General features: G+C 36.8%; 2 protein-coding genes and 1 long non-coding RNA gene across 4 annotated transcripts; 2 read left to right on the top strand and 1 right to left on the bottom strand.

The window, feature by feature from the left end:
- The first annotated feature begins 5182 nt into the window (after positions 1 to 5182).
- Positions 5183 to 6241, top strand: LOC122035340 (serine/arginine repetitive matrix protein 1-like). The gene has a single exon (XM_042594750.1). It carries the CDS (start codon positions 5183 to 5185, stop codon positions 6239 to 6241), a length of 1059 nt encoding a protein of 352 aa, XP_042450684.1.
- Positions 6242 to 9797: 3556 nt separating this feature from the next.
- LOC122034261 lies at positions 9798 to 14611 on the bottom strand. 2 transcript variants are annotated; one of them, XR_006126656.1, is made up of 2 exons: positions 14255 to 14611; positions 9798 to 11986 (listed from the first exon to the last, which is right to left on the bottom strand). It is a non-coding gene; the product is annotated as an uncharacterized LOC122034261 (long non-coding RNA). The 2 variants fall into 2 exon arrangements; XR_006126655.1 differs by having other exon boundaries at positions 14264 to 14611.
- Positions 14612 to 23377: 8766 nt separating this feature from the next.
- On the top strand, positions 23378 to 24835 carry LOC122034426. Its single transcript, XM_042593676.1, has 2 exons — positions 23378 to 23581; positions 24361 to 24835. The coding sequence occupies exons 1-2, from the start codon at positions 23497 to 23499 to the stop codon at positions 24537 to 24539; spliced, it is 264 nt and encodes an 87-aa protein (XP_042449610.1). The 5' UTR covers positions 23378 to 23496; the 3' UTR covers positions 24540 to 24835.
- Positions 24836 to 25173: the final 338 nt, after the last annotated feature.

Raw genomic sequence — 25173 nt, 5'->3', positions numbered from 1 at the left:
TACCCCGAGTTTCGACCCCATGACCTCATGTGGTAAGCATCCCACCACATACCAACTCGGATGACCTATGGGGTCTAATAACATAATCATTTATGATTATATAGATGGAGTATCATACAGAGGAAATCAAAGAGAAAACTACATATACTTTGGAGAAAACTACATATAGCATACAATTTAACTTCTTAATCGGTAGCTCATGCTTATTATATGCTCCATACTCTATCATTATTTTGGTGATATGACATTCTTTTGGTGGTAAACCTTCTACGTATGACACAAATAGGGGTGAAAATTTTCATCATAACTAGTAACTCTAGACAGCACAACTACATCTCAGACAAGTTCGATATTTTTCTTTCCATTTGTGTGTTTCTTTGAGTTGCCTTTCTTGACATGTAGATGGAATAATGCGCCTTTCGGTATTTTGTAAGGTGGCCTACTTCCACTCAGATAATCTTATATAGTTTTTATGATGAATTGTCTTCATCAGTGAGTTTCGGTCGGTGTTTTTAGGTCTTGACCATGAGATGCCGACGCACCACATTGAACACGAGATCGTTCCTTGTACTACGTTTCGATCGATCAACTCTGCAGTTGGCTACATTACAACACTACAAGCAACAAAGCTTTCCCAACCAAGTAATGCATAATTTGCTGCCTTTGATGAAAAGAAGAGCTCGACCTATGCATTTAACCGCTCTTATATCCCAGTCCAAGCCATATGGAGACTTCAGTGACTGACCTTCACTCACCCGAGGGGGTTTGAATGTGACTTGAACCCATTTAGTGTTCGACAAATTCAATGTACCTTAAACGATAACTATCTTAAAGAAGAGGAGGTAATCATACAAAGTATGTATAAAAGTACTTGGAGTCTACTAGGTGGACCAAGAATTAGAAATTCTAATTGAGATGAACATATGAACCGAGTTGATCGATCAAACTTGATGAGACAAGACGTATCGGAAAAATCAATCATATACAATAAATAGAAGAAAAAAAATCTCATTGAAAGTTAAGATGAATTTAGTATTATAATTATTTCAACTTCTTTGATTTAAACCATATACATTAATTGCTTTAACTAAATATTATTTAGAATAATTTTAAAACTAAAATTTAATATTTTTAATGTAATTTTATAATTATTATATAAAAATAATAGATAGGTTAATTCTAGCTAAGAGCATCCAAAATACATCATCATTATAACATCCACCATCTCATCAAAATGTATAGGTCCACTGTCATATATCTCTTTCACCCACATTTCTTTACATTAATACTCATTATTTATGGGTCTTACAGTTCCACTCAATTATCTTAAAATTATATCATATTAAATAAATATATTTTAAAATATTTAAATTATTATTATTTTTTTAATAATAATCTTACTTTTAAAAAAATAATTTTACTATTTTTAAAAATAATATTAAAACTTTTAATATATTTATTAAATAAAATAGATGTTTATACCACCAAGTCCATATTTAATTTTTAATTTTTAAAATTTATATTTTTTTAATAAATAAAATTAAAAAAAATACACATGAGCATGTTCAAAGTATCCTGAGTGACTCACCCCACATTATTACTTGAACACTTTCAAAGTATCCTGGCTAACTCACCTCATATTATTTGAACGCGTTCAAAGTATTCTGACTGGCTCACCCCATATTACTTTAACGCGTTCAAAATACGTTCAAATGATAATACACCTTCATAATAGTGTTTAACATCAAGAAGTATTATAACACCCATTGTTTATATATTCTTTATTAAGAATTGATAATATCTAGATATAAATATAAATAGACAAATTATCATAAAATCTACCATATATATTTGGTAATATATGTTTTTAATAATTGAATAAATAGATTTTTAAAAAATAAAAATAAACATCTTACATAAAATTTTTTATAGAATTATATATTATTTATTAACTAGTTCAATACCCTAAACTTTTTTATTTTGCATTCAAATTTGTATAATAATTTAAAGATATTATACAACTTAAAATTTAAAGTAATTAAATACTAAAATTTCAAAGTGCTATATATATTCCCTCGGGACGGTGCGATATTTAAGGCATGAGGTGTTACTTTATTAGGTCATAGGATCGAAATTCGATACGTTCGAATATACCTTCCCTAGTAGTCATTTGTGATTTACTTCCTCTGTATTAGTTTAGGGACAAATTGATGGGTCTTCCAATTCATAAGTATTAAATAGAAAATAATGGTCTGAATCATAAAACTATAATAAAATATAAGATTAACCAACATTATTTGAAAAAGAGTAACACATTTAATATAAACTCTTACATCTTTCATATTGCTTGGCTGCTTTTCACCCCTATACAAAGCCCAGTGGGACAATTTTACCTTCAGCAAACAAAAAACACTCCCAATTTTTTCTGTGAGCCATCTCAACTTAATGAAGTCAATATGATCCTCAATGAAACTAATTTGATGAGGTATTAAGGAAACGATAGGTAATAATTTGCTAACACAAAGCTCCAGTCAGTTTTACAGCAAAAAAGATCTTTTACATATTATAACTTTTGTATGAAAGAGCCTGAAATTGGAGATAGTCCGGAGCACTAAAGAGAGTAATCAGCTGCATCCATCCCAGAAAGATATGTTGAATATAATTATCTTCATTCAATTAAATGAGTTTATTTGTAAGTTATATATATGAATATGATCCGAACCCTTGATTTAATTTATGTCTAGTGAATTTCGGAAAATTGGATGTGAATCTCATATGTGTAAAATATATAATCCCGCATCTATTATTATCTATTTACTGATAATAGATGTTCAGTATATATATGGATTTATAGTCCCACATCTATTATTATCGATGGACTGATAATAGATATTCACTATATATAGGGTTGGTCTCCAAGGGCTTAGGAAAATTATATTGGCATAATTTCTTGTTTCCCATTGACAAGAAGCTTTACGGCGCCGTCATCTCCTAAGTCCCTTGGAATACCTACATTTTTTTTCTGCTACTTCTTCCATAGGATATTTTGGACAATGTTAAAAAATAAAGATATGACTCTTCAATCAGATTCTTCATAACCGCCAGGACTTCATCTGTCGCCGCACTGCGAATATCATGAGGCTACCCGTCGAGATGCAGTCGAATCACACTGAGCAGCGCCGGCTCCTGGTCTCCATTTTTTCTTCGACATTTTAAGCTTTTCCTGTAGGATCGTAATGAATTTAGATATCTCCACAATTGTATGATATTGTCCACTTTAGACCTAAGACCTCATGATTTTACTCTTGGGATCTCCCCAAAAGACTTCATGCTAATGGAGATATCTTTTCTTTTTATACATCCATAATCTTTTCCATGTGTTTTACAATGTGAAACTATATTTGCAACCTTACAAATCCAACATCTCCTTGAGCTCAGCGGATTTGCCACAGGAAACACGATCACCTAAACCCTTGGGATGGATCTTCCCCCACGGAGACTGGGGTTCTCCGGTGGGTTCAGCGCATGGGCAATACTCCTACTGCTTGAACCGAGGCTTCGGTTAAATAGATAGAATCCATTAAATCAAAATTGAATAAATTATTTTTTTAATGAAAATTGAACAAATAAAATTAAAAAAAATAATTAATTCACTGACTGTTCATCATAAATTGATTGATGTTTTCCATGGTTAGAATGATGACGGATAATTGAGTCCATCAATCAATTATTAAACATTCGGTTGAATTTATCAGTATTCAGAAATTTAACCGAATTAATCAAATAAATTAATATTAAAAAAATTGAATTTCTAAATTCTGTGAATTGAACTTCTGATTTTTGATCGATTTAGTCGTTTAATTCCGTTTAGAATCAAATGCCCTTCCACCTCAAAAATCACTAGCACAATTATAGACCTCAGGATTGGCTTGATTGGTAAATATATGAGATAATGACTATAATAATATATGGATCGAAATTTAATAGAAAATTTTATCATAATACTTCAGATTAAATTAATAGAATAAAATTAATTTGGAAAAAAAAAAGTTTGTTTAACCCACCTATTCATTCTAAAAAACAAGAAATTGACCTATTCTTCCACACCTAAAATTAGCTCCCAAAACTATATTAGTCCACCTATAATTACAATCTCTGACCACCCTTCCCTATTATTTCTTCCCCTCTTTCTTGCCTTCTAAAATGATAGAAATTCAAGAGAAGCCGTGAGCTCCAAGAGCTTTCCGTCCATGGAAGACCTCATTGATACCATGCTTTGACGATTTTCGTAGCAAGGTTTGTTAAAATAGTTATCTTTTACATTCTCCCAAATTCTAACGAAATAGTTATTGCTATATTTTATTGTAAAATACACTTTGAAATTTTCATTTGATCGATTATTCCATTCCAAATTGTTCTTTAGGTCACATTTGACCTTTAAATCACGAGTTGGAGTAACATCATTTATATAGTTTTTATAATTTATGAATAAAAATTACATCAGCTATCTTATTCATTCCCTAAATTTATATTTCATATGACAAAAATAATTTACTCGCCTTAGTACTCCAACCTATCTCTATATCGATACGGAGAAAGTAAATTATGGATAACTACTAATCATTAGTACGGGTGGACAAGGTATAGGGAAAGACATACTCAGACACGTCTAATTTTCACCCAAAACTTCATATGACAACATTCCATATCTTAACCACCGTATCATCTTGAGGATACTCTAAATTTATATTTCATGAATTTAAGGAATGAAATTTATCTCTAAATATTAAAATGTCATTTAACTTGGTAGAGAGAAAAAATAAAATTAATGGATTGAGTAATGAAAAGTAAATATTAAGATAGAAAAAATAATAGAAAAAGTGAAATAAAGTAAAGAGAAAATTTTAAAAGTTAAAGATAATAAAAATTTTAAGATAATTGATATAATGTATAATGAAAAATAATTATTTAAATTTAATAAAGTAGGTAATCTTCTTTAAATTGTAAAGATATTATAGAAAAATAACTAGGAAGATATATGCACTTGGCTATCATTTTTATTATAATTATTTATTTATTTTTTTGGCAATATCTTTTTGTCTCCTTAATTATGTGATTAATACTATGATTAATTAATTAATCAATTTGGGCCCGTGATTGATTAAGCAGCACCAGTTCGGCCATGGCTCCCATGGAGCAGCGGCCGGACTGCGCCGCCGCCGCCGCCGCCGACCACCACCACAAAGACAAGAACAACGTCTCCCCTTCCACCACCCAGCAGAGATCCATCATTCCCACTGGAAGACGTCGGACCACCCTCGACTCCCCTCACCGGAGCGATCCCCGGCAGGCGCCGTCGCCTTCAGGCTCCGTTCCAAATTACCTCAAACCCACCCAAAGCTCCGCCCGTCAAACCTCCGTTAGCGCTCCTGGTGGCTACAAGGACAAGAAGCCACCGCCGATACTGAATCCTCCGGCCAACGCACGTAAATTTGCTCCGCCGGAGCAGAGCAAGTCCGCTGTTGCGTCGCCGACGTCTAAGACGTCACCCAAGGGCCTCTCACCTCCGGCGAAAAGAAAGCCCTACGTCGCGTCGCCGACGACCAAGACATCACCCAAGGGTCTCGCGCCTCAAGCGCCGAGCAAGCCCACCGGCGGCGCCACCACGTCGCCAAAGCATCCCCTGCTACCGGCGCAGAGCAAGCCCAAATGTGGCGCCACCACGCTGACTAAGCATCCTCTGCCACCGGGCCATAGCAAGTCAGGCACAGCGTCACCGGCGAAAATGATGTCGCCCAAGCGGATACTTCCTCCGCCGAAGCCTCGCGACGGCGCTTCGCTCTGGAGAAAAATCAAGCAATCCAAGCTCCTCGCCGGCGCTGCAGGCGCCTGCAAAACCACCGCCGGTGAGCCTAAGAAGCCGCATACGCGGACGAGGACGGTTTCGATGGGCTCGATAGAGTTGCAGGCGAAGGCAATGCTCCCGCGTCGAGGTGGCGGGATGAAGGCGGGGGGCGACAAGAAGGAGAAGGAGGCGAGGAAGGGGCAACCGCAACCGCAACCACAACCGCCGCCGGCTGAGGAGCCCGCTCCGAAGAATAACGTGAAAGCTCTCGTGGGCGCGTTCGAGAACGTAATCTCTCTTATGGACGAGACCACGCCGAAGGACGCCGGAGACGACCAGCGCGTCGGCCACCACGAGGCGGCGGAAAGCGATCAACTCGGTCAACACAGGGAGTAAGAACAGGACAAATCAAAGTCAAAGTCAAAGACAAAAAAATGGTGACGTGGCGGAGTGGATGGGAAGGAATGATTCATGGGATCCTTGAATTTGGCAACACTTTTTTATTTTATTTTGTTTTCAAAAACAAAATATGTATGTCTTGCTAACGTGCATTTGAGTAACTTCCATGGTATCTTATATTGTATTATTCTAATTCTTTAAACTGTTGGCATATTTAAAAAACACAAGGTCAAAAAGTTTTTTTTATTTGTATTATTTTTAAAAGAATATTTTATCTCAGAAAAATTATAGAAAAAAAAAAAAGAGTAGAAGCTAAGCCCACCTTTCATTTTTATTAGCTAGCCTTTGTTTTTTTTAATTACGCACCCCTCTTTTTTTTTTTAATCAAAAGTTTTCCAACTGCTAAGTTTTCTTAAAATAAGATAGATATTGTATATGTTCAATATTATTATCTTTTATTAGTGGTATTAAATCATGAATGAATAGGTTAATTATATGAATATGATAAATATAGATTGTAATAGTTTGAAAATCGTAACTTTTAACAATATTATAATAGTTACTATAGTTGTAGTTATAACAGTTATAATTTATAGTTACTATAATGTAAATATTGTTAAATAAGATAAATTTGAGTTGCATAGTTACGATTTGAAATTAGTACCATGTGAATATTGTTGGATATGATAAATGAATTGTAATATTTAAAATTTTGTAACTATTATAATAGAAATGTTAAGGTGAATTAATTAAATGTTGAAAATGTAAATGGAATAGAGAGGTGGAGATAAAAAAATATAGATCCGCTACATTAACGATTCCTTTAGTGTCGGCCCCACGGATATAAGGGGAGTACATGCAGGTACACAAGCGTTAGGCGCATGGTGGAGTAAACCCCAGGTCGTTGGTTTAAAAAGACTCTATTGTGTATGGATTTTTAGTCCCATATTAGAAGTCTCTTGGTTTTATCGTTAGTTTAAATTATGACAAATGTATTAATGTTATAAACATATATATAGGGAGAGACTCTCCCACACGTGAGTGCGCAAAGATAGGTGTAAATCTGGGGCCCGAATTATACTGAACCAAGGTTGACTCGTATGCAGTATAACTTGCGTACGTCGAATGACAGATCGATCGATGCAATATTTGCCCAAATAAATCAATGATAATAAATGGTCATTAATTCATTTAATTGAATATGTCCAATTGAAACTAGCAGGAAGCAAACTTCTATCCACTCGTATTCTCCAACAAAAATTCTCTCAGTCGTGCATCCTTTCTACTAAACTACTCGTGATAACACTCGGGTGTATTCTCAATTCGCCACAAACAATCAGTGTTTGGTTACTGTGTGGTTTTACGGTTGTATCCTGGGAAACAGGCGATCCGATAGAACCTCGAAGCACAGTCAGAGGTGGGGTGAATCTGTTTCAAGGAAACTACGTTGAGCGCAGGCCTCAGTATCTTACTTAGCGAATTCCCTTCCCGACTCGGTGATCGACTCACGATTCCGCTATGCACCGCATCAACTTCGCAACTCTGACCACCTAAAGCTTGGTAGAACCAACCTCGCTGGCTACCTGAGATTATATGCTCAGGTCATCTCAACAGATAAGTTAGAATTGATTTTGTGTAATTTCAATTCAGTAATTTTTTCCCAATATTTTCGGCAACAAATTATCTAATAATCTTGAAACAGATTTTGTTATGTTAAGATAGCCATAGAATAAAGTGTTGAGGTGCAACAGACTCAACACATGAAGACCTCCTTTGCCCCTATTGGAACTGTGTCAATCAATTACGAGGAAAGACCAGAGAAGTTCACTAGATTAAAGTTCAAGAGGTGGTAGTAGAAGATGCTCTTCTATTTGACCATGCTCAATCTTGCTCGATTCTTAACCGAGGACCCTCCCAAACATGTTGAGGATGTTGATGCGCAAATCATCAGTACAATGGAGGCATAAACTCACTCTGAGTTCTTTTGCCAAAACTATATTCTCAACTATCTTGTCAACTCGTTGTACGTTGTGTTTAGTATGAAGAGAACGGTTAAGGAGTTATGGGAGTCCCTGGACAAGAAATACAAGACCAAAGATGCAGGGAACAAGAAGTTCATCGTGGGCTGATTCCTAAATTACAAGATGGTTGACTCCAAGATGGTGATTAGCCAAGTCCAAGAGCTTCAGGTGATCTTCCACGAGATCCGATCCACTCCGAAGGGATGATTCTGAGTGAAATCTTCTAGGTGGCTACCATCATTGAGAAGTTGCCTCCAGGGTGGAAGGACTTGAAGAACTACCTGAAGCATAAGCAGAAGGAGATGAATGTGGAGGAACTCATTGATAGCCTTCACATCGAAGAAGACAACAAGAGTTCAGAGAGAAAGTTGTTCTCTCAAGCTACTGTGAAAGCTAGCATAGTCGAGAATGGTCAAATCTCAAAATGGAAGAACCCCAAGACTTCCAAGATGGGACCCAGAGGAGGCATTAAGAAATTCTCTGGAAAGTGCTTTAACTATGGTCTAGTCGATCACAGAATGGAGAAAGCCGAAGAAGAAGCAAGAGGCCAACCTAAACGAGGAACCAGAATGGATGACCTCTATGCTGTTGTCTCCTAACTGAACCTGGTCGATTCGAATCCACGGTAATGATGGATTGATACTAGAGCCACCAGACATATCTGCTATAATAAGGAGTTACTCTACAACTTTGAAGTAGTTAAAGGAGGGGACAAGTTGTTCATGGGGAATTGAACAACCTCGGACATCATAGGCATCCAAGGAAAAGTGGTGCTCAAGATGACTTCGGGTAAGGACCTTGCTTTAAACAATGTGTTGTATGTTCCGAAAATTCAGAAGAATCTAGTGTTCGGATCACTGTTAAGAAAACATGACTTTCGTATTATTTTTGAGTCAGACAAAGTTATACTGTCAAAGAATGGAATGTTTGTAGGAAGGGGCTATGTATCTGATGGGTTATTCAAACTCAATCTAATGACCACTATGCCTAAGATAAATAAAAACAAAAGTTCTTCCATTTATATACTTGAGTCTTCATGTTTGTGGCATAGTATAGTAGGATATGTTAACTACGATGTGTTGCGTAGATTAATAAACATGCAAAATATACCTACATTCCACCTTGACCCAAAACACAAGTATGAGATTTGTATTGAAACGAAAATGACAAAGTCATCATTTCAACATGTTGAGAGAAGCAACGGACTACTTGGGCTAATACATACCGACGTATGCAACCTCAAAGGTACGCCAACACATGATAGAAATAAATACTTCATCACTTTTGTATATGTTAACACAAAATATTGTTATGTGTATATTCTCAAAAGTAAGGATGAAACTATAAAGAACTTTAGTTTTTATAAGAAAGAAGTTGAAAACCAAGTTAATAAAAAGATTAATGTGGTTCGAAGTGACCGAGGCGATAATATGTATCACTGTTCGTTGAGTTGTGTGCTAAACATGGGATCAGACATGAAACAACAACTCCTTATACTTCTCATCAAAATAAAATTGCTGAGTAAAAGAATCAAACTGAAACATCCTAGCTTTTCCCTCCAATTTTTTTTTAAACAACCCTCTCAATATCTGCTATTAAGATAACCATAGTAACAATTCCATCGAAATGAACCATATCATCTAATGTAAATGACAGCATCTCAAGTAGGAAATAACAAAAAGAAACGGTAAATTCCTCCCAACATCTCCTTATACAACTGAAGGAAAACTCTCAAGGGAACAGGTCTGCTCTGCACTCCTAAGACATCCAGACAGTGTCGTGCATCCATCTCGCCTCCTCGTCTACTCCGCCAGCATGCCTTCCGTCATATTCTGGGAGATATCCTCACCTGTAACGTAGGCATCATGAGTCTACGAACCCAACAAGTGCAATTCTATATGAATAATATGACATTCATAAAGTAGCAGTAATAGAAACTAGTAGACATAAAACATAACACAAATACAGTGTAGCGAAGAAAATTTTGATATGTATCAAATCCTACATATCTAATAAGGATGGATATGTCACATATCCGGTAACTACTAATAGAGTCAGTCAAATAGTCTCATGACCCTAGAGGAACCTCCTAGGAGAACATGCAGTCATATAGCCGAAGCTAACAGTAAATTACAGTATCTGTCATAAATTACAATATCAGTCATGTTTGGAAGGGCCCTCCTTGGAGCTCATCCCGGGACACCCAACCCGTACTGTCACCACATAAGCTTATACCCATCCAATTAACTACATAAGAAACTTAATCTATCCACATTATAACTATGTCATTAGTTCATTTCAAAGTAATTCAGTAGACATACCATTTCACAAGACCTTTTCATATCCAAGTTAAACATAACTCAAGAATGACAAAGAATAGGTATTTAACTCATATGTAACGAAGTAGCTTAAAACAATTAATAACAACTAAAAGCTTGCAATGCACAATTGAGTACTAAAGGAGAAGAATTCAGCACCTATAGCCGTTATCAAGCTAGAAGAAAAATCAATTTTGAATTCCTATCACAAAGTGCAATACCACATAATTCATGCCTCATTTTATAGTTCTAACTACCAAAAATCATGTCCAACCCCGAAAGAATCTCAAAATCATTGATTCGATTCCCAAGCAGAACTCACTAACCAAAGAAAAATCGACCAAAACCCAAATATGCATCACAATCCTTAGAGCAAAACCCCAATCATCAATTCAAGATCTGAACCGAAAATTCCAACCACAGCCAACACAATAAATTAAAGCACAATGGAAAACCATTTAACCACTTCATATCTGCCCGAAATTCTAGCATCAACGGCAAGAATAAGATCGTGATAAAGGAACAAATCTCTATGAAGATGCACTAAAACCTACCGGATCCATTCTCAAATTCCACTCAAGACCACAGCAGTTCAATGAAACAAAACAAGATTGAGTTAAGCCCACACAATTCCACTGCATTTCAATGAAACAGAATCACATCGAATGGAATATACACCAACCCATGACAATTCAGTGAACAGAACAGCATCGAATCAGACTCTTACCTTCCCAAATCAGTCTAGCATTTTCATAAATGATTGGTAAACAAAGTCATCAACATTCTGTCCAAAACGCTATGAAACAACCGGAAAGAGCACAACATCAACAAGCCTAGCTGTAACAAAACATCATAGTGATCACAATTCAAAGTGCAATCACCACAGTAATCGCAGACCAAATCAAGAACCTCATGGAAATCTCAAAATTGACTTGAATGCATCGCGGGAACCTCAAACCGAATCTAGAATTTCTCAGGAAGCCCAAATCACAACCCATTCCACCAATCAGCATCTCGGTCAAGCATTTAAACAAACAAGTGTCACACATAAAACTCAAAACATCAACATCACGGGAGAAATCGAGTCCAAACTCATTCACAGCCAATTGAACACCACAAGAACCACGAGAAGAACACTCCAAAGGAAATCGAGCTCCATCAAAAATAGAATACCTTTTGTAGCTTATAGACCTCTTGATATTCTGCTGTATTCCTCTCCTTCTCTTGGACGTCGTGTGGGCGATGATCTTCCAAGATGAAATCCATCCAAGCTTCCTCCTTTACTTCCAAGATCCGGCCACCAACTAACCTCCAAGGGATGCTAGACAAGAGAGTTTCCTTCTCTTCTTCTTCTCCTTCAAGCAATCGGCCGCCAAGAGATCACCACACTAGATGCCGCCAACCTCCAAGGAAGAAAACAAAAGGAGGAGAAAAGGACAAGGGTCAGCCACCAAAGGATTAGAAGAGAGGAATAGAAGATGTGTTGTTTCATGAGGCACCCCTCCATCTCTTTTATAATCCTTGGTATTGGCAAAAAAAGAAAGTTTTAAACATAATTAAAACTTCCTTATATTCCTTGCCAATGACTAAAAAGGAAAGTTTTAAAACAAAAAATCAAAACTTCCTTTAATGCTTGTCATGCCCGACCCTATATTTGTGCTCTAAATAAGGAAAGTTTTAAACACAAAATTAAAACTTCCTTATTTGTTTCCGGTAAGAAATTTTAATAAAAGATTTCTCTTTTAAATCCCTTGTTGGTTATAAAAGGAAAATTTTATAAATTAAAATCTCTCTTTTAAAACATGTGGATGGTTACAAAAAAAGAAAATTTTTATCAAAAATTAAAATCTTCCTTTTAACTACAAATAAGAAAAGATATCAAACATCTCTCTTAATCCTTTGTAGAAAGCTATAAAAGGAACGATTTTAAAATTTAAAAACTCTTTTTTAAAACCATGACTTCCACAAAAGGAAAGATTTTAAAGTTTAAAATACCCTTCTATTTTAATGTGGTCGGTCACCTAGCTTGGGCTCCAAGCTTGGCCGGCCATAAACTTGGCTCCACTCTTTGGATTGGCCGGCCATAGCTTGAGCTCCAACCTTGGCTTGGCCGGCCACAACAAGATGGGTAAGAAGCTTGGTTTTAAGTGGATATAAGGCTTTATAAATAAGAGGCTACAACAGGGACCGAGAGAAGGAATTGGTTTTGGTCTCCCGATGAGCTTGAGCATCCCGTGTTCGCCCCGAACACCCAACTCAAGTTCATCAATAATAACTCATACCACTAAAGAGTTATTATTATACTACCACACCAATCTCATATTATAATATGGGTTCCTTCTTATCATGAGGGTGTTAGTCTCCCTGTGTTTAAGATATCGAATGTCCACTAATTAAATGAATTATTGACAACTCACTTAATTAATATCTAGCTCCAAGAGTAGTACCACTCAACCTTATTATCATGTCGGACTAAGTCCACCTGCAGGGTTTACATGATAATCCTTATGAGCTCCTCAAGAGGACATCATCAATCTAGATTACTAGTTGATTTAATGAACTAAATCACACCCTTTGATAAATTAAAGAAATAAATATTAAGTATACGTGTTTGTTATTATATCATGATTAAGAGTACGCACTTCCATAATAACAGAAATTTTATTCTTTTATGTAGTCAGTATAAAAAGAAACTACCTCAAATGGTCACGCTCAATACACTCATAGTGTACTAGCGTAGTTTTATAGTCAAGATAAACTAATACCAAATTACACTACAACCATTCCAATGGTTTGTCCCATTCCATTTTGGTTGTGAGCTACTATTTATAATTTATAAGGAACTGATAACATGATCTTCTGTGTGTCTCCTCACACCATGTTATTTACAATATAAATTAAATGGACAACTACACTTAACATAAATGTAGATATTTGACCAATGTGATTCTTATTTCAAAATAAATGTCTATACAAAAAGCTAGGCTTTTAGTATACACTCTAACACCCTCTAATTTCTCAACAAAATGTGAAATGTTCTATCGATTTCTAGGTCAAAGTTGAGTAAATCATTGTTAGATGATCTAGTCATGCACTTGGACGCTATCACACAAGATCAATAAGTTCAGCAAATAAAGACTAAACACAATTTATTACAAATCTAAAGATTAACTAACACCGTAATTTCCCTGGTAACGACGCCAAAAATTGATACCAAACTGTAAACTGGTGATTATTGATGATGTCGTTGCAAGGTTCACATCATGGTATCAACTTAATTTCCGCCCCTATTGTAAATTAAATGGTACATATATAACAAAGGACACGGATCGTTTCCCACAGAAATCAAAGTGGAAGCTAACTCCAGAGATGAATTATCTTATCGGCTAGGATTTTTATTTAATTCTTAGTTATCACACAAATTGAGATGCTCATAATTGAAGGACATGTAAATCAACAACTAAAAGACTAATTAAAAAGAAATAAAAACATGAACCAATTATTAGTCTAAAGGAAGCTGTCAACAATCAATTTCAAGTTCAAAAACAGAAGAAACCAAGTTCAAGAACTAAACTAAACTAATGCTCAATGTAAAACCATAAATCAAATATGAGGAGAACTAACAATGCGGTACTTAATGCAAACAAGGAAGAAAATAAGATAAAAGCGACCAATTCAACCAAAATATGCCCGAAGATGAACAAAACATCGTAGCAAGAGTCCGTCGGGGTCTCAATCGAAACTCCGAAGGCGGATGATAAGAGTGAGGTGTGTCGGAATCCTGAATCTAAAAACCCAGTGGCAATCCGAGCTCAGCCAGATCTGGTTAAACTCGAATATATGACGTTGGACGCAGAACTCCTCCTCGAATCTGTAGGAGGAGGTGAATGATGGTGGAGTGAAGGATGCTTGCCGGGATGCCTTGATGAGGTGGTTCTTCCTTGAATCCGAGGAAGATGGTGGTGTGGAGGAAGATGGAAGCGGCTGCTAGGGCTTCTGGAGTCGAAAAGGTGTCTCCCTTAGCTGGAATTTTAAGGTTTAATACTTCCTTTGTAGTAACAAATCTGGCCTCAAGATGGGGCTTGGCTGAATCCATCCATTGGTTGCATGTGTGTGACGAAAAAGCCCTCCAATTAATCCTTGAATCCCTACACAATGCAATAACATCAAATTAGTGCTAAGGATAATATATTTGCAACGAAGTGATAAACCCAACCCATATTCGTAAAATATGATAAATACAGTGAATTAACGTACAAACGAATTAAAGCATCTAAAAAAATGATAAAAATGTTGTATCAGAATGCGAGTTATCAAGGTTCATACTTGATTTTTTTATTTTCAAAATTCCAATTTTAACTATTATTTTATTTTATTTTTCCCCTAACTCAAACTCGGGTTGATGCATATCAAAAGGGAGAGATTGTTAGTACCCTGAGATAGTTTTGATGTGGTCAATTAAGTTAAGTTAGGTCTTACGTTCGTTTGATGTCTTGTATCTAAGTGTACAGGAACTTAAGAGCACAGGAAGTCGTGCAAAAGATGCAGCTAGCAAGAAAGATGACACGGGAGATAGTCGACAAGCTCGGTCTGTCTGAGGGACGAGGCACTCGAAAGAGTATGCTGGCAGACGAGAAGAAATCGCACTGCATTTTTAAAGGACGAGAAGCCGGAGTGGAAGCTTGCTTAAGGAGGAGGCCAAAAAATAGGTTCGGGTGAGCCCTATTCTGGATGGTAGAAATTACCCAAGCGATCGGAGCTGGAACAGGGAGAAACCGGGCAGTCAACAAGTTATTGAATATCCGGGAGCCCGGACCTGGTCCAAGCGCCTTGACCCCCTATAGCAGGCCAGGGTGCCTCCTTTACGTGCTTTGAGTGAGGCCGGATTAGCACAGTCCAAGCGACCAGACTAGAAAATTCAATCTTCATCGAGTCGTTGCGAACTGTTGCAACTTGGATAAAACTTTATCCATGCCTAGGAGCTCGGGCTCATTCCAAGTGCCCAGAGCTGCCACATCAGTAAACGGATATATTCGACTAGTAGATTATAAATAGAGCTCTAATCTTAGTAGTTCAGATCATCACTTGTACATGAACTTCTTTATTGTTCTACTACTCTTATTGTGTGCTTCCAACACTTGTAAGAGGCTTCTCCGCCTTGACAAAAGGAGAATTTATTTAGTGCTTTCAACTTCTTAGATTTACAACCTTTCAGGTTGTACCCAAGTAAAATCGGTAGTCTCTTTTAATTTATATATTATAGTTTCTTTTTATACAAGCATCTATTTTAATCAAGCTATAAAATCGAGAAAAATTGATTTTTTTTTTTCAAGACAAGTCATCCCCCTCTTACCACACAGGTTCTAACAAACAGGATCTAAGTCATAAATTGATCATATTTTTAATGTGCTAAATTTATTTTGCAAGATAAATATATTATAGTTGTCTAGGCTAACTCTTTTTTACAAGATAAAGAAACATGAGAAAGAGTTGTTCGGGTGCCCGGAGTTGATCCAGGCTCATGAACCAACCTCGATAAGGCTGGTTGATGCCTGGCCAAGCACCCAGGCAGTCCAAGCACCCGGTACTGCTCTAGGCGCTCGAACCTATAAAACGCATCCAGAAGTTGAGTTAGAGCGCGACGACTGGCCGAACCCACATCAATGGTCCATGCGCCTATAGGGGGTTCGGGCCTTCGAAGGTGGATAAACTTTGGGGATGAAATTTCGATGAGAGCTCGCTATGTTAGCATAGTCCAAGCACCCAGGAGGAGATCCAGACACCTGGAGGGGGTTATAAAAGGAGGCTTTGACCAGCAGATTTTGTTGGATTGAGTCGTACGTGAGAGGGGGGAATTACGTGATTTTGAAAACTTATTCTTTTTTAATTTTAAAAGATGAGTATGCGGCGGAAAACTTGTTGGTGCAACCTTAGGTCAAGGTTGACCTGGTTGACCCGACTCGAGGTGACTTGACTCGAGTTGTATTTTGATGTTTGACTTGGGAAGATTGTCGGTGCAACCTTAGGTTAAGGTTGACCTAGTTGAGTTGCATGTTGATGTTTGACACTCGTGAGAGAGTTCTATTCTTGATGTGAGACAATAATAGATGGTTGGGAGATTATTGGTGCAACCCTAGGTCAAGGTTGACCTGGTTGACCTGAAAAGTCCAAGTATGGAGACTTGGCACTGGAAAAGTCCAAGCAGGGAGCTTGGCACGCGAAAAGTCCAAGTATGGAGACTTGGCACGGGAGAAGTCCAAGTATGGAGACTTGGCACTGGAAAAGTCCAAGCAGGGAGCTTGGCACGAGGGAAAGTCCTAACTGGGATGTTAGGCAGTTGGAAAGTCCTGGTGAGTGAAGCCAGGCAGTGGGAAAGTCCTAACTGGGATGTTAGGCAGTTGGAATGTCCTGGTGAGTGAGAAAGTCCTAACTGGGATGTTAGGCAGTTGGAAAGTCCCGGTGAGTGAAACCAGGCAGTGGGAAAGTCCTAACTGGGATGTTAGGCAGTTGGAAAGTCCTGGTGAGTGAAGACAGGCAGTGAGAAAGTCCTAACTGGATGTTAGGCAGTGTGAAAACCCTAGTGAGTGAAGCTAGGTGAAAGTCCTGGTGAGTGAACCCAGGCAAGGGAAAATCCAGATGGATCAGGGATGATCGGACTTCTGGTGTTGGAAAGTCCAAGTAGGTCAAGGGAATGATCGGATACTTGGCACGAAGAGGAAAATCCAGATGGATCAGGGATGATCGGACATCTGGTGTGGAAAAGTCTAAGTGGGTCAAAGGGATTGACCGGACACTTAGCGGGGAGTGCTAGCAGGTCAAGGGAGTGACCGGATGCTAGGCATGATGTACCAACAGGTCAAGGTTGACCGGATGTTGGTGTGGAAGCCTTAGGTTTAGGGCTGAGAAGTTTGGATCGGGCTGCAGACCGATCCAATGATACATGGCTCATCTGATCGGTCTGGTGACCGATCAGTATGCTACTGATGGTTATCTGATCGGTCTGGAGACCGATCAGAAGGAGATCAGTGGCAAACTAGCAGAGAAGAGAAGCCTGATCGGTCTACGGACCGATCAGAAGGTTCCCTGATCGGTCTGTGGACCGATCAGGGACGGAACAGAAGCGAAGGCTTCTTCCCTGATCGGTCTGCAGACCGATCAGGATGTTGCCTGATCGGTCCATAGACCGATCAGAGTTCTAGCCGTTGTGACGCAACGGCTAGTTTCTTCGCTGTTTCTTCTTCGCAGGTATAAGGAGACGAGGGCATCTTCTGTGCAGTTCACTCTTTCTTTTTCCTCCTTAGAACTTCTGTTCTGCTGCTGAAGTTTCAGCTTCGACTGAGCTTTGTTGAGCTCACTTCCGAAGCCCCGCGTGAGCTGCTTGTTGGCATTCGTCCGTGAAGTTGTTGCTTCCAGGACTTCAGTCGACGACAAGAAGGCAAGCTTGTATTGTTACATTCATTGTATTTACTTCTTGTATTCCTTGTATTCTATCTTGCTGTTGCGAGTTATTGTGGCGAGGTTTCTCCACCCACAAGGAGTATCTATTAGCCGGGTTTCCGGGGACTCATCCACCGACGGATTGGTAGACTTTGTCCACCTTACGGACACACCGAGGAGTAGGAGTTCATCTCCGAACCTCGTTATATGGTTTGTCTTTCTTCTCCTGTTTTCTTTCTACGTTGTATTTCCGCTGCACTAACCTAATCGTAGGAAGAAACGCGAAAGATTGGGGTCGGCTATTCACACCCCCCTCTTTAGCCGAGTATGAACGATCCCAACAAAACTAAGTAAGAAAATGAATACAATAAAACACGATCAATTTTACTTGATTCGGAACCTTTGGCGACTCCTACTCCAAGATCCAGGTCCCGCGGATCTATCGATGGGTAATCTACTAAAATACCTCTTCTGGTACCTCCGGAAGAGATGAAGGAGTACAAAGAAGATAGGTGAAGTGTAACACACTACACTTCCCTTTTTCAGTAATTAAGTACAAAGAAATAACTTCATTACCGACACATAGGGATCAAAGTGAAAAATGCTCGTGTGTTGGTGTCGGTCTACCGGCCGCGATTAGAAGTTCTTGGAGCAGTAGTCGGACGCAGCAGCTTCGCAGCAGAGTCACAGCAGGAAGTTGGAGTAGTTGGAACTTCAAATGGACGCGCAGTAGCTCGTATATTAGTTGTGTATTGATGTTTGGTGGAGACTGACTTATAAAGGGCATGAAAGGTACCTTCTATAGACATTGAAGGTGCCTTCAACATGGAAAATCTTATCCTGACTTCGCTGTGCCTTATCTGCGATGGGGTCCAAAATTTATCCCTTTGAAGGTGCCTTTAAGCCATTGAAGGCGTCTTTCATGAACAGTGCGAAGGCGCCTTCGGGTACTATTCATCAGAAGGCTTTTTGCTCCTTTTGCCTTGCAAGTTGTGTTAGCCCAAAACTAAAACATCTAACCTGCAAAACAAAATTAGCATAGTCAAAACAAGAAGTAGTAATTAGCTCCTATCCTCCCAAGACAAAGAATTTGTCAAGGTCTCAGATTAGGGATCTGAAATGGACCTAAACTGGACCGACGCTTACTGTCCCTCAATTGGGACGCGTTCTCACCGAGTCACTCTCCTCCAGTGACTTACTTTTACTTACCTGCCAAACATCTAGTCCTTCAAACTTGTTTGGACTTTCTCTGACCTTGTTTAGTATCTGATCAAGCTGATCTACTAAAACTTGCCTGCAATACTGAGTTAGCACAATAGATATAAAATAGTAAAAATAAAACAGTGTTAGCATTATTAATAATTCACTGGTCCGGTCGACTGTGCGCCGTCGACCGAAAACCAGTCGATCCATATTACCTAGGGTTACCTTCCTTTAGGGATTGCCCAGCTTTACTCACCAGAACTTCTATTGTCTGGCTTCACTCACCAGGACTTCCATCACCTAGCTTCACTCATTAAGATCCGGCTTCACTCACCAGGACTTCCATTGCCTAGCTTCACTCACCAGGACTTCAACCACCTAACTTCACTCACTAGGGCCCGGTTTCACTCACCAGGACTTTCACTACCTAGCTTCACTCACTAGAGTCTAACTTCACTCAACAGAACTTCCTCTTGCCTAACCTCCAGTTAGGACTAGTCATTCAGTAGACTTCTCACCTGCCTATCCTTCGGTTAGAACTTACTCTTGCTAGTCATCTAGTCCTGACTAGGTTTTTATCTTCCAAACATCAAGTCCTGTTTAAATCAACCTTTTGTCAAACTGACCAGACTAAGGTACATTGTCAAACATCGAAATCCTAAAGGTCGATTGCACCAACAGATTTTATACAACATTTGCTACAACTTTCGTTCATGTGTGTTACTCAAAAAAGCACCTACGACGTTGTAATGCTCCTCCAACAACCGTCAATCATGCTCTACTTATTTTCTCTGTTGTCGGTAACCTTTTCTTATAGTTCTTATACTTCAATTGTGTAACATTTCGAACTATTAGTAGATTACCTAATAAAAGCACTTAACGAGTGCATGCCTTGGAGTAAGAGTTGTCGAAAGTTCCGAACCAAGTAAAAAACTACTTGTGTTAGCGCTTGTCTTTTTCTTTTTCCCTTCTCTCTCCTTAGCTTTATTTTCACTGCATATTCTTAACTTTCGAAAAGAGCGATGAACATTATTCCCTCGTCTAGCGTCTTTACAATCCAACAATTTTATCGTTGTATCTTGGGAAGTAGACGACCTAAGAGAATGTAACCTTGAAGCACAGTCGGAGATGAGACGAATCTGTTTCAAGAAAACTACATTGAGCGCAGACATCGGTATCTTACTCAGCGAATTCCCTTCCCGACTCGGTGATCGACTCTCGATTCTACTACGCACCACATCAACTCCGCAACTCGGACTATCGAAAGTTTGACAGAACCAGTTCCGCTTGCTGCCTGAGATTATCGGCTCAAGTTATCTCAATAGATAAGTTAAAATTGATTTAGTATAATTTCAGCTAAATAATTTTTTTCCTAATATCTCCGGTAATAAATTGTCTAACATTAAATCTGTATTGCAGTACTTACGAAATCATAATTACTATAATATAAATATTTTTTAAAAATATGATATATATTATATTAAATATGAACTATAGCTATTACAATATAAATATTATTGAATGGTTCAAGTCCGCCTAGTTTAAACTTGAAATCAACTTAGCTCAAAAATCAAAATTAGTCTCCCCGAAAAAAGTTAAAACTGGCCAAACAATATTTGAAGGCAATTGTATCATATCACAGGGAGAACTAATAGAGCACTTTTGATAAATATATATATATATATATATAAAAAGAATGTTCTTCAGGTAAAAATCTACTGCTTCTGATTACCATCCTATTTTTTCTTATCGTTAAAAAATAATAAGAGTTCATCCTATTTTTTTACAACTGAAGTAGTTTTTAATTAAAAGTAATTTGACCAATAGTAAAATACTTATAATTTAATTTAAATATTTTTAATTAATATTAGGGTAAGTTTTATTAATACTAAAGCAATCTTGATCTAAATTAAAATAATTTTGACTAATATTAAAGTATATTTGATTAATATTAGAGTAAATTTAATTACATTAAAATAATTATGACGCTTTGACTAGTTGAGGAGTATTTTCTTTATACAAAATTTTAGATAGAAAATACACTCACATGAAAAATAAATTATAATGTTCTAAATAAAAAATAATTAATTAAAAGAAGAGGCATGTCAATTTCAGCCCCCGGATGCTTGCTGAGAATGAATCCACTTTTCCCACTGATTGCGAGTGCGTCGGTAGTGCTCATTTAGTCCTCCCAAAATTAAAATATTAAAAAAAAAGGACGAAAAATATAAAGTTCACTTCAATTCACCAAACTTTTTGTCTTCTTTTGCAATTATCAAAACTAACTCAATTAATAGCGTCATTTTCACCTTAAATTAATTTTTAAAGTGGAAAGAAATAAAGACAAAATTAAAAGGGTTCTTGGATTTTATAAATCATCTACTAATAGGTACCCTCTCATGCTTTTATCAAAAGAAAAAATAATAAATTATTCCTTGATCCAACATTATTATACAAACTATCGGATAACTACTACAATATATAATACCTATTGGATAACTTCTATAATATATAAAAATAATAAGGATAACTGTTACAATATGTAGAAGTTATCTAGTAGTTATTTTACAATGTATTTAGGGTATACTTTGTAGAAATTGTCAAATAACTGCTCAACATATAAAATTATCAAATTACTAGTGCAATGTCTTTAATATGAGTTTAGGATTTAAGATATTTAAACACTATTTTATCAAAATAACTTTTACAATCATTTTAAATTTATTTTGATAAAATTTAAATAATTTTAATCAAATGAATAAAATAATATTTTAATATAATACTATTCAAATGTCATAAATCATAAATCCTAAACTCTAAATTTAAACTAAAGATATTATAGTAATTACTGAGTAGTTACCTATTATAACAGTTAATAGATAAATAATTTTTACACGGTATAAATCTTAAATCTTAAATATCTTGTAGTGACTACAAGTAATTCCTATACGTTTAATAGCTATTGAATAATTTTTACATATTGTAATAACTATTAAATAACTTCTACACAATATAAAATTCTTAATCCTAAATCATAAACTCATTTAGATTATGTTATAACAATTATTCTATAAATTTCCACATTATAACAGTTATGATATAACTTCTCCATATTATAAAAACTACTTAATAATTTTTACAATAACATTATGTCAAAGGGAAATTTTGAGCTAAAATTATGAGGGTGTCCATTTCAATTTTTTTTTTTTTTTTGTATTTTTTTGAAAACAAAGAGATCCTTAACTGATGTTCACTTAATTTAGAGTGCCCTTTTAATGTTTTTTTTCCTAGAAATAATATGGAAATTTAATTTCTGATTTTCTTAAAAAGGCAAATAAATAAATAAATTTTTATTTAAATTTGCTCTACTTTTAACGCATGAGGGACCGGTGCGTCGGTGGGGATTTTGACCGTTGGGCCCGCCTCTCAATGACCTACGTGTCTGGATGTTATGAGTCCACGTCGGCTCCATTAAGAATCTACCGCCACGTGTCAGTCATCTAGTGACGACGGACGCTGGCGGCACACGTTGAAAACGATGTCGTTGGCCGACATTGAAAATAAATGGAAAATTTTCATTTGACCACTGCAAATTTTAAATTGTCACAACTTCAATTAGTTTTTATTAAAAAAAATTGACTATTTAAATATTCCGAAAAGGAAAATAAATAGAATGAACTATCAGGCATAAGGATTTATTTTCTCAATAAAGAACTCAATAAGGCATAAGGATTTATTTTCTCAATAAAGAACTCAATAAGGCATAAGGATTTATTTTCTCAATTTATTGCTGAAAAATTGAATGGGAAAAATTTACTCCCATTTGTATAATGGTATAAATTTATCTAAAATCAATTTGTTAAATTTAGGGGGTAAAGTGACATTTTCGATTTTATTACTTATTTGTTTGCTTCTTTCGGCTACTATTTCCACGTCCTAATTTTTTAGGATATACTCTTTTCTCTTTATTTATTTATATTTATATATATAATATCCAATTGCTTTCGAAATACTAATTACTGAAAATTAATTAAAAATTAAAAATCGGCTTTCAAAATAAAATAATAAAAATAAAAACGTGACGTTTGACCGCCACATCTCGGGGGTAACAATATCACTGCCTTTTAAAAGAGATGGAGAAGGGGAAGAGAGAGAGGGCAGCACATTTCACACGGAGAGCGATTCAATTCGAAGGGGGCGGAGAGAAAGAGGGGGAAGGGCGACGCCGGAGGGACATCGCTGGGGCCTGGCGGAGGAGGAGGAGGAAGAGAAGATGGCTTGGTGGAACAAGAAGGTGGTGTTCCCGGTGAAGCGCGCGTGGGTTGCCGTCGCCGCGAGGGTCAAGGCCCGGAAGTCAGGTCAGATCTCTCATCCTTTCAACTATCGCCATCCGATCTGCTGTTTCCGCTTCTCGTTCTTCGTGCAGATCTCATTCAACTTCAAAGATTCCACTTATTTTCGCCGTGTATTCTTTATTTATTTATTTTTTACTTCGATTGAATCCGGATTTCAGCATTATTTTTTTCTTCCATCCATTGAACACTTTTTTTTTTTTTTGTTTAAAATGGAATTCTCAATTTACGGCTACAATATATGAACACGGACAATTATTTTCTGGGAATGAGATTTTTTGGGTGGTTTATTATGATCTGTTGTTTCCGCTTCTTGTTCTTCGTGCAAATCTCATTCAACTTGAAGATTCCACTTATTTTTGCCGCATACTTTTTTTTTTATTCGATTGAATCCGGATTTCAGCTTTTTTTTCCCTTGCATCCACGGAACACTCTTTTTTTCCGTTAAAATGGAATACTCGATTTACAGCAATAATATATGAACACGGCCAATTATTTTCTGGGATTTTTTTGAGGGGTTATTATGATCGGAAAAGAAATCAGCATTTTAAAGTGTTTTGTTTTTATTTTTTTTAATTGTACTAAATTTTATGATCGAATAGATGAGGTTTATTACTAAAAATATTTTTAAAATTTTAGATTCGAAAAGTTTCACTTTTTTATTTATTTAATTTTCATGTTTTTTAGTTTAAGAATAATATCGAAACCAAAATATAAAATGAAATCATGGTTACTGACTATTTACTACTATTCCCTAATTTATTTTATTGAAAAACAATTTGCAGGCGATGGAATCCTAAAGTTGCACGACGATGTTCGAATGTGCGGTTACCAAGACGTGCAAGTGATGTGGGAGATGTTGCGATCGGAATTGGAGGTCTCGCCCGCACCTAAACATCGGAAGCCATACGGTTGGAGACCGTCGATCTTCTTGCGATCGAATAGATGCCATCGTCGCGATTAGTTAACTCAGGCTCGATATCGGATTCCGTCGAACGAACCAAGAACCCTAAGCCCGATCGTAGTTAGCATCCAACATGCATAGGTTAAAATGTACATAGCAAATAGATCGAAAATTTCTCTCCCGAAACTGAAAGGCAAACTACATTGTCGAGGCCATAAGGCCGGTTTCCTTCATCCCTTCTTCAAGGGATTCTCGGTTGAAGTCGTTGGATCGGATGATTCAGTTGCACATGAATGCGAGTGGCATCCTTAAAATTTATCTATTTCAAATTTCTAAGAGGCCCATTTAGAAACGAACTTGATTGCGTCGATATTTGAACTTTGATTGTGATTCGAGCTTCGTTCGAAATGAAATTTGAGTTCGTGTTCGGTTCTGGTCGTTTGAACTTTGATTTGAGAAGAATTGAATTATTGTTCAAAATGATTTAAATTTAAGTTCGCATATTTACATAAATTATATTTATAAACATTAATAGAGTTGGGTTAGAATTTGACTCATAAATAATTAAATAAAATATTATGAATTTGATTGAATTCAATAATTTTAATGTCCTATTAATAGGATCTTCGTTGCACTATCAATTCCTTAGGACTCTGCATTTAATGTCCTAGTGTTTATTTTGTCCTGGATCACT

The sequence above is a fragment of the Zingiber officinale genome, chromosome 11B, assembly GCF_018446385.1.
Source record: "Zingiber officinale cultivar Zhangliang chromosome 11B, Zo_v1.1, whole genome shotgun sequence".
Lineage (NCBI taxonomy): Eukaryota > Viridiplantae > Streptophyta > Magnoliopsida > Zingiberales > Zingiberaceae > Zingiber > Zingiber officinale.
The sequence above is the reverse complement of the archived record's forward strand: the minus strand, read 5'-3'. Positions and strand labels throughout refer to the sequence as shown.

Excerpts from the sequence above, each read along its gene's own strand:
- LOC122035340 (XM_042594750.1), top strand. The coding sequence starts at position 5,183 with ATGGCTCCCATGGAGCAGCGGCCGGACTGCGCCGCCGCCGCCGCCGCC.
- LOC122034426 (XM_042593676.1), top strand. The coding sequence starts at position 23,497 with ATGGCTTGGTGGAACAAGAAGGTGGTGTTCCCGGTGAAGCGCGCGTGG. Across the intron at positions 23,582-24,360 it reads GGTCAAGGCCCGGAAGTCAG|GCGATGGAATCCTAAAGTTG; the intron begins GTCAGATCTCTC and ends AACAATTTGCAG.